This window comes from Cebus imitator, unplaced genomic scaffold, assembly GCF_001604975.1.
Source record: "Cebus imitator isolate Cc_AM_T3 unplaced genomic scaffold, Cebus_imitator-1.0 Scaffold8, whole genome shotgun sequence".
Classification (NCBI taxonomy): Eukaryota; Metazoa; Chordata; class Mammalia; order Primates; family Cebidae; genus Cebus; species Cebus imitator.
Genome location: NW_016107323.1, coordinates 1,199,266 through 1,209,375, shown reverse-complemented (window position 1 = coordinate 1,209,375; position 10,110 = coordinate 1,199,266). Strand labels below are relative to the sequence as shown.

Sequence of the window (10,110 nt, the reverse complement as noted above, 5' to 3'; positions counted from 1 at the left end):
TTTTTTTTGAGACATGGAGTCTTACTCTGTCGCCCAGGCTGGAATGCAATGGTGCAATCTTGACTCTGCAACCTCCACCTCCTGGGTTCAAGCAATTCTTCTGCCTCAGCGTCCCCAGTAACTGGGATTACAGGTGCCCACCACCACGCCTGGCTAATTTTTTTCTTTTTAGTAGAGACAGGGTTTCACCGTGTTGGTGAGGCTCATCTCGCACTCCTGACCTCAGATGATCTGCCTGCTTGGGCCTCTCAAAGTGCTGGGATTACAGACATGAGCCACCATGCCTGGCCTGACTTGTAAAATTTTTAAAAATTGAGATATATTTTCAGAAGAATTTTGCCAGAGGGATTAATTTCATCCTGAAACAGATATTGAAATAATTCTGATAACATCATTTTAAACACATAAAAATGTAAATTGAATCAACTTAAGTGCCTTGCTTACTTACACATGAAGAGTGGGCAGCTTACTTACAAGATACGGCATTTAGTCATAAAAGGATGTTATTGGTACTGTGCAAGCTTCAGTTATAGCTAAATTTATATAATTTGAAAATTCACTTGTATGAACAGTTGGATCACTGCTATAGCTTTGTTCAAAAACTATTTATATTAGTAATCCAACTGGGTCAGTAATATTCAAGTCCAGTTTTCCATTCTGTATATAATTTTTTATATAATTTTTTACAGACAACTTTATATCAGCTTTAAAAGTTTTATATAGACTTTTACATAAATGAGTTTATATAAACTTGGCTTTGGAGAAACATATTCTCTCTTAATCTAGCAATATTGAAGGAGCCATAGGTTATGGTCTGTAAGTTTTACAGCTAAGTCATGCAGTAAGTATTTATGAGTACCTACTCTGTGGAAAGTGCTATACCAAGCTGTAGGAAACACGAAGCTGATTCTTGACATCAAGTAGCAAAAATCTAATAGGAGAAATGAGGATTAATAAAAATTCTAAAATGTGTAAGAGAAAAGGCATAGAGAAGCACTTGTATTTTATGAAAGAAAAGATCATTTTTGAAGGTGCTATGGAGATGTTATTTGAGATTTTGGGAGAATGGGGGGTAAGATGTAGCAGGTATATTTGAGAATAAAAAGTGTTCTTGGCGGTGAGTTTGAAATTAATGAAAAAGTTCAGTTCTGGCTCTGTAAAAATTATGAAAAGACTTGCTATCCTAATTCCTGAATAAGGGTTGAGTGATGAACCAGGATGATTTTATTCTGGATCATTTTGGTAGTTTTGTCTATCTTGAAATAGAAATAATAAGCTTTAAACCTAAATATTTTTATTTCTTTAGATACTGAGGACAGCATGAATGATCATGAAGACACAAATGGCTCAAAGGAAAGTTTCAGAGAACAAGATATATATCTTCCAATAGCAAACGTGGCTAGGATAATGAAAAATGCCATACCTCAAACGGGAAAGGTAACGTAGAGGAGAAATTCAACTTGTTTTTTTCAAGGGAAACATGAAATGACATGAATTCATAGGTCATGAATACAGTTAGCTGTTGATATCAATCATTCAGGCTTTCAACAAATCAAATATTTCTTTCATGTCTACGTACGCAGTTACTGAACTGTTCCATTTTCAATTCTGTCATGTCCCCAAATGTTCTTCCCTCTCCCACTTATTGGAGGCAAATAAAATAGAATTAAGACTATTTTAAAAAATAGGTACATTGTCAGAACTATCAGGTTTGAGTATATGAAGCTGTAACTTCTATAATGTTAGAGCATATTTAGGTCATACTGGTCTGATATGGGTGTAATAAGAATTTTCCCAGGCCGGGCGTGGTGGCTCAAGCCTCTAATCCCAGCACTTTGGGAGGCCGAGGCGGGTGGATCACGAGGTCAAGAGATCGAGACCATCCTGGTCAACATGGTGAAACCCCGTCTCTACTAAAAATACAGAAAATTAGCTGGGCATGGTGGTGCGTGCCTGTAATCCCAGCTACTCAGGAGGCTGAGGCAGGAGAATTGCCTGAACCCAGGAGGCGGAGGTTGTGGTGAGCCGAGATCGCGCCATTGCACTCCAGCCTGGGTAACAAGAGCGAAACTCCATCTCAAAAAAAAAAAAGATTTTTCCCAAACAAATCCTGGTATTTGGAAACAGCTATTTTTACATAATTATAGATACTAACATACATTTCAACTGATATGATTTTTTTAAGTAGTTTTGTCTTCTTAACTTTTAAAAACTCATTGTCACTGCTCATCACTTGGTCTGAATTAAAATTCACACATTTTATATCATTTTCTATTGGTAATTTTTCTATCATTATAGTTTAAAAAGACTTATGGAAGTAATAAAATGTACAAATAAATATACTATTAGAATAATCACTAGGCCTAGAACTTACAGTTTGAGAATTTTGTCCTTATGTTTTAAGGAAAAAAAAGGCACAAATGCTGATTGTTGCTTACATAGGCTAAGGCTGCCGCTGGTCAGTATCGTAGCCACAAGCCACGTGCCACGGAGCACCTGAAATGTGGCTGTTCTAAATGGAGATGTGCTGTAAATTTGAAACACTAGACTTTGAAGACTTAGTATGAAGAAAAGAATTAAAATATCTCACTGAAAGATTGATTCTATGTTTAAATGGTAATAATTTGGGTTAAATTAAATGGTAATATTGGGTTAAATTAAATATACTATTAAAATTAATTTTACTTTTTTTGATATTGCTACTGGAGAATCTAAGCTTACATATGTGGCTCACATTATATTGTCTTGCTTGACTGCATTCATGCAGTTCTTGTTTACACTCTAGTATGTAAAATAGGCATGGAGATGAAAGACAGTAGGTTTCGGCAAGAATTTTGAGTGGTATTGCTGTTATAAGTGGCTTTGTAATTGGATGATTAATCTATTGGAGTTTGATTTTTAGACCCCAGACCCTTAAGGGAAGAGTATTTTTTATAATGAAGTGGCAGATATATGCTTCTTTAGGCAGGATTTTTAGTAAACTCAAAACCTGTATATGACACTGTATATCCCCAATAATAAAAGAAGTCAGAAAGTCACCAATGTTTGTTTGTGTGTTTGTTTTCTTTTTTGAGATGGAGTCTCGCTCTGTTGCCCAGACTGAAGTACAGTGGCGTGGTCTTGGCTCACTGCAAACTCTGCCTCCTGGGTTCAAGTGATTCTTCTGCCTCAGCCTCCTGAGTAGCCAGGATTACAGGCGCGCGCCACCACACCTGGCTAGTTTTTGTATTTTTGGTAGAGACAGAGTTTCACCATGTTGGTCAGGCTGGTCTCAAACTCCTGACCTCGTGATCCACCCACTTTGGCTTCCCAAAGCACCGGAATTACAGGCGTGAGCCACCGTGCCCAGCCTCATATGTTATTGTTTCGCTCTTTTCCAAGCCTTATGTGAATTCAGTTTTTTAGTTTTTGTGTTGCTTTTTGTTTTTTATTTTCTGGTGTCTTTATTCATCAGAGTGCTAGAGCAGAGAAGTGGTACCTTAGTCACCCACAAAATATGCATGTGGAATTGATTTTCCAGGGGCATTTGGTTAGTAAGAGTTTTCATCCTCTGTGGGGTGGTAGGAACATCCGGTGATTGTTCTTTCATATCCAAATTAGATTTGTTTTCTGTTAATAGTTTCATGGTTTCTCTCACTTGTATTTGACTTTTTATTCTGACTCTGAGGTTTGGAATTTTGATAGCATACACTCTATTAATGTTATAACATATTTAAGAGATTAAGTAGTCATAAAATGAAGTGTGTTCTTCTGAATAGGCTTTTATTTTTGTAGGTTGTTAGGAAGGTGATGCTTATAGTTTCTGTAATTTACCTGTGATTTTCTCTTCAGATTGCAAAAGATGCCAAAGAATGTGTTCAAGAATGTGTAAGTGAGTTCATCAGTTTTATAACGTCTGAAGCAAGTGAAAGGTGCCATCAAGAGAAACGGAAAACAATCAATGGAGAGGACATTCTCTTTGCCATGTCTACCTTAGGCTTTGACAGTTATGTGGAACCTCTGAAATTATACCTTCAGAAATTCAGAGAGGTAAGGAAAATGTCTCCCATTGTGCTTTTAAGAAAGAGACATTATTTACTTTAACTTTTTAAATGTATTATTTGTTTAAAAACTTTATTTTGTAGTAAATTATGTAACATTTCTCAGAAGTATTCAGTCGCTTATATCAGCAGTTCCCCACCTTTTTGGCACCAGGGACCAGTTTTTCGGAAAACAGTTTTTCTATGGTTTGGGGTCGGGGGAGGGATTCGAGGGGCAGAAGGCTTCAGGATGAAACTGTTCCACCCCAGATCATCAGGCATTAGTAGGATTCTCATAAGGAATGCACAATCTGGATCCCTTGCATGCACAGTTCACAACAGGGTTCGAGCTCCTATGAGAATCTAATGCCGCCGCTGATCTGACAGGAGGTGGAGCTCAGGTGGTGATGCTGGATTACCAGCCCCTCACCTCCTGCTGTGTGGCCAGGTTCTTAACAGGCCAGGGACCCTTATCAGCCTGCCGCCTGGGAGTTGGGGATCACTGACTTGTATTACAGTACTTAAATACTAAGTCCTTTCTTTTTTCCTTTGCTTACTACTAATCATAGTATAGTTATGTAATGATGAAAGGGCACAGACTTTGGATTCAGACTACCAGGAGGCTGAATCTCAGCTCTGCCACATGCAAATTCTATGGCCTTGGACAGATTATTTCAGTACTTTAAAGGTCTTGGTTTCCTCATCTGTAAAATGAGGCTAATAGTACCTATGTCATAGAATTATTGATGGGACTGAGTAAATAATGTTCAGTGCTCATTAATCTTACTTCTTGCTGCTATTGTTAATTTAAAGAAAGTAGCATTAAAAGTAGTAAGATAATAAAAAAGAGGAAGGTATAATCATGTGTCTTTCTTATTATTGATTGAATTCTTCTATACTTCCTCTTAGGTTTATCTTTGCCTGTGGGAATGGATTTTGTGAAAAGGAGTTGAGTTCAGCATATTTATTTCCACACGCCAGCTTAGGTGTTGTCAGATTCACATTACTTTCAAAATATATACTTAATATCTTTAGTGTTTGAATCCCATTAAATTAGTGATAATTGCATGGAATGATTCAAGTAGGAAAAGAATGTGTAAATTTCTGACAGTACTTTTACAAATCTTCAGTATCATAGAACCCTAGAGGTATTTGGCCAAACTAATTTTGGTTTAGGAATTTTTAATTCTCAACTTGCTATAGTACTGCCCAGTTGGCTGAAAGACATGTATATACTTAAGTGATAACTTGGATCATTTGTAGTAGATTTATAAGCTCAATATTTGTGGTACTTTGCAGACTTCTTCATCTGTAAGTAGAGTTCTCTTATCCCTTTGATGTGGTGTAGAATTAGAATAATTTATTTTTATCTATAAATACTTTGTTTTCTAGGTCATTACTAACTCTGTCTTGTAGTGATTACAGTTTATATTAAAAGTTAGCCTTTTGAAAGCGTTCTTCATATGTAATTTACCAGAAGTGTTAATAAATACTCTGCTTAGAGTTTGTAATAATAGAAGCTCCTAATTTTAGGCAATAGGTAAACATTCTTATTTGGAAGACAATTTCATTTGAATGTCAGTGACTTTTTTTTCCTTCCTCAGGCTATGAAAGGAGAAAAGGGAATTGGTGGAGCAGTCACAGCTACAGATGGATTAAGTGAAGAGCTCACAGAGGAGGCATTTAGTAAGCATTGTTATAATACCAAGTCATATAGATTGTTAGCAGTGATTCATACTAAGCGTCTAGTGGTATTTTTGGAATGTCAACACTGAGTATTTTGACATAGCACTATTTTAAATAGTTCTTATCAGTTCACGCCCTTTTATTTGAAATCAGTGAGTGGTAAGTGTAGAAAATTTTAATTCTGCAGACATTATAACCTTTCACAAATAGTTCTGAGTTCCATAGCCCCTAGTTTTTGGCAAAGATTCATATGAGATAGGAATTTAATATTAAGGAATTGTAGTTTGTAATGTAAAATCTTATGGCTTAAATAAATTTGAACTCAGGTTTCTTTTTTTTTTTTTACATTGAGTATTGTTGTCATATTGGTGAAATAAAAGGGCTATGGTGAGTACACTTCTCATATGTAAAATATATGCTGCTCAGTTATGTGTTGCTCCCAGCCAAATCTCATGAGGTAGTATAGTTTAATCACTTCATCCAGTCTGTCTGCAGATTTGTACACATGGGCAGTTAGCTAAGGTACATATTAGAGATATGAAAATTGAAAAATGCAATATAAAAAAATGTGGTTTTTAGCTAACGTTTTTTAAAATGGAAAATTGGAGGATTTATTATTTTGTCCAAGACCACATCACTGATAAGGGGCAGAATTGTACTGAGACATTAATGGCACAACCTCAAGATTCAGCCCGAGAAGGTAGATAAAGTTCTTTTCCCTCTTCAACTATTTTTTTTTTTCTTTTAGCTAACCAGTTACCAGCTGGCTTAATAACCACAGATGGTCAACAACAAAATGTTATGGTTTACACAACATCATATCAACAGGTACAGTCCTTTGTATTTTAAATGCTTAAAAAATTTGATTATATTGCTGGGGTGTGGTGGCTCATGCCTGTAATCCCAGCACCTTGGGAGGCCGAGGTGGGCAGATCACCTGAGGTCAGGTGTTCAAGACCAGCCTGGCCAACATGGTGAAACCCTGTCTCTACTAAAAATGCAAAAATTGGCAGGACATTGTGGCAGGTGCCTCTAATACCAGCTACTTGGGGGGGCTGAGGCAGGAGAATCACTTGAATCCGGGAGGCGGAGGTTGCAGTGAGCTGAGATCATGCTACTGCACTCCAGCCTAGGCAACAGAGCAAGACTCTGTCTCCAAAAAAAAAAATTGATTATATATATTGATAAAGCTAATTTCAACACGTTATTAAGGACCCGATAAAATAGGGTTATTAAAAATTCTGTTTTCTCAATATGGATAACTGTATAGTCTCTTAATAGTTAAAAATGTTTATATTTGCATAGATTTCTAGAAAGATTACTGTCTTTTTAGTCACTGAATATTTATAATATGCATGTGTTATGCTTAATCTCCTTTAATTCTGCTCAATTTACATTTTCTAATCTTAGATTTCTGGTGTTCAACAAATTCAGTTTTCATGATCAGAAGAAATGATGGAATGGGGATTGTAGAGAAATGAGAGTCTGTATGATTCTGGAACAGAGACATCAGAAGGAAATGACTGGTGAAAAGATGTATCTTTGTATATTAAATAGCTGTAATGTAGCTTCCTGATGCTTGACTAATTGAGGTGTTAATTCTGACTTGAGAATCTTTTTCATGAATGATTTTAAAGAAAAATTTGGATTTTAAAGGTATTAAAATATTTTTGTTTTGTACAAGAGTTTGTTGCTCTGTATGACTCCTGTATGCATTGTATATTGCAATTTATTACTGTCAGAGATTTGTAGACAGTTTCTTATTTTCATATTGAATCATGTTACTTTTGTAATTCAAGTAAGCAGCTAGGTTAATTCATGATGTTTGCCCTTTTAATAAAATATAAGGGTAGAGTTCATTTTGAATGCAAGTTGCCTTTATTATAAATTTGAGTTCGTCTTGGTTATACCTTGCATGATAACCTAGCTAGATTTCTAGCATTTGCTGTATTTATTAAAATTATTTTTTTGGGGGGGCAAAACATTCATAGTTTAAGCAGCACCATTTTTTAAAAACAATGTAACTGAGTAAGTGTGAATGCAGAAGCAAATATTGTTTGCCCTGTTCAACTTGGTGCCCATTAACAGTGTTTACACTGTTCATCGTGCCTGTTAATGTAGTTTTAGTTATTGGACCTTTTTTTAGACTAGATTTGGTTTTGAGTTACATTATGAAGAATGTTGGAATACATTTAAGTTTAATGTACTCCTAGTGCTCTTGAAATGGTGCCCCTTTCATTTGGTACATGATTTTTTTCAAAGCATATCTTCAAGTACTATAGTATCCTTTTATAGAAGAGGAATTTTATAGTCAGATGGTAAATGTCCTCATTTTACCTTTTTAATTGAAATGTTAAGTTTCCTTTTATACTATGGAAACCAAGAAACATCGGACATCATTGCGTGTACAGACCTTTTGCATGGGTGAGAGAATGAAATGGAGAACAGAGTGAGTGCTGTGAACAGTGTGGAAAAGAAGCCGCCAGCTTCTAGTGTGCTGTCTTCATCTTTGCAATAAACTAAACTTAGATAATGTAACTATGTATAATTTAGTAGTATGTACTTGGATTGTTTCTTTTTTAAAAAGTGAGGATTTGTATTTTCTCGTCTATTATTTTTGGTGTTAACTTGAGGGATTTTTTTTAAGTTTAATATCAAAAATTGTATAGTTTGCCTAAAAGGAAGTTGGAGTGAATATCATCTTTGAAGGACACTCAGATTTATAAGGTAGAAGCAATTTCCCAAATACAGGCTGAATAGAAACACTTCTTTGCCAGAAAGAGCCTTTGGGACTATATTTGAGCTAATCAGAGGTTAATAATGCCCTCATCTTCTACTCTCCATTTTAAAAATAATTTTCATTATAATAAATTCAAATAGGAAAAAATGGGGGAGTAGTTAAGCAAAATCAGTAATCCTACTATGTTGAAAGAACCAATGTTAATATTTTGATAAATATCATTTGTCCTTTTACTTTGCTAAATATGTATATTTTTATAAAAATGGGTTCATATTGTGCATACTGTTTTGTAACCTGCTTTTTTCACTTAACAATATATTGTGATCATCTTTTCCAGGTCATGCATAGTCTTCTGCATCATTTTTATTGGTTTATTCTGTTATATGACTCAATCATAATTTATTTAATCTTCTATTGGATATTTTGACTATTTACATCTTTTCACAGTATAAACAACACTTCACTGAATCTCGTGTTCATCCATGACTGTTTTCTTAAATTCTTAGACGTATTGCTGGGTTACCAAATATGCAAAATTTTAACCGTTTTGATACTTCATTATGAGTGTATTTTAAAATATTTTCCATTTGATCCAAGCAGTGTGTCACTATATAACTGATAAAAGCACTTGGTCTTTGATTATCTGTAAAATTAGTTTAAAGATTGGGATATGTTAGAATAGAGAAGATAAAAAAGGAATTTGAGGCCAGGCATGGGGTGGCTCATGCCTAGAATCCCAGCACTTTGGGAGGCTGAGGCAGGTGGATCACTTTGAGGTTAGGAGTTTGAGACTAGCCTGGCCAACATGGTGAACTTCTGTCTCTACAAAAAATACAAAAATTAGCAGGGTGTGGTGGTGCGCACCTGTAGTCCCAGCTATTCTGATGGCTGAGGCATTATCCCTTGACCCTGGGAGACGGAGTCTGTAGTGAGCCGAGATCATGCCACTGCTTTCCAGCCTGGGCAACAAAACCAGACTCTCATCTCAAAAAACCCCCCAAAACTCAGGAATTCGACCATTTAAAATATTAAGTCAGTATCTAATACAACAAATTTCCAAACTTCATAATTTGCTAGTAGTGCTAACTAAAACTTTACACTAGGTAAAATCAGGTCACTTTTTTTTTTTTTGGTATGGATTTCATTGTTGTTGGATTTCATACTCTGATGGGAAAGAAAATGGACATTCTGCATGTGTCAAGTGCATAATATCCTAATTTATGCTTGTCAGAGCTGGGGTCAGTGTCTTACTTGGCCCGTGTTGCATTAACTGAATGTCATGTTTTCTCTTCTGGAACTTCTTATGTATGCAAGCTCCCTAACCTATTATAAAAATGTTTTTTATAATTTTGTAAACATTGCTTTCTTGAGTATCTAATAGAGAAATGGGTTTCAGTAAGGTAGAAGAAGGGGACTTAGGTAGCTTGTGTCTTAGGTAGCTTCTGTCTGTCCCCTCACTACCTCACTCTAATGGATATGCTTTAAAATCTTCTTGAGTTCAGCAAGGATTGTTTTTTAAATGGTGCCTTCCTAATGTCACATACTTTGATATGACGGTGTTTGAAGCTATTTGTATTTTTTCCCCTCCTACACTGCATTATGTGTGCAGGGTTTTCCTTTCTTCACAAACATGCCTTATTGCCTGTTTTGCCTTAGTGAGTTAAA

At 35.6% G+C, this 10,110-nt stretch overlaps 1 protein-coding gene across 7 annotated transcripts in view; it reads left to right on the top strand.

The window, feature by feature from the left end:
• Positions 1-9,532, top strand: part of NFYB (nuclear transcription factor Y subunit beta) — a 20,279-nt gene extending 10,747 nt beyond the window's left edge. For 6 of the 7 annotated variants that reach the window (XM_017540397.2, XM_017540402.2, XM_017540450.2 and 3 more), the window contains 5 exons: positions 1,307-1,437; positions 3,832-4,029; positions 5,624-5,705; positions 6,454-6,533; positions 7,116-8,913. In XM_017540397.2, the coding sequence (XP_017395886.1) occupies positions 1,307-1,437; positions 3,832-4,029; positions 5,624-5,705; positions 6,454-6,533; positions 7,116-7,148 (524 nt within the window). In that variant the 3' untranslated portion in view covers positions 7,149-8,913. Of the gene's footprint in view, positions 1-1,306; positions 1,438-3,831; positions 4,030-5,623; positions 5,706-6,453; positions 6,534-7,115 lie in introns of all 7 variants that reach the window. The other variant, XM_017540428.2, reaches the window with a different exon arrangement.
• The last annotated feature ends 578 nt before the right edge of the window (positions 9,533-10,110 follow it).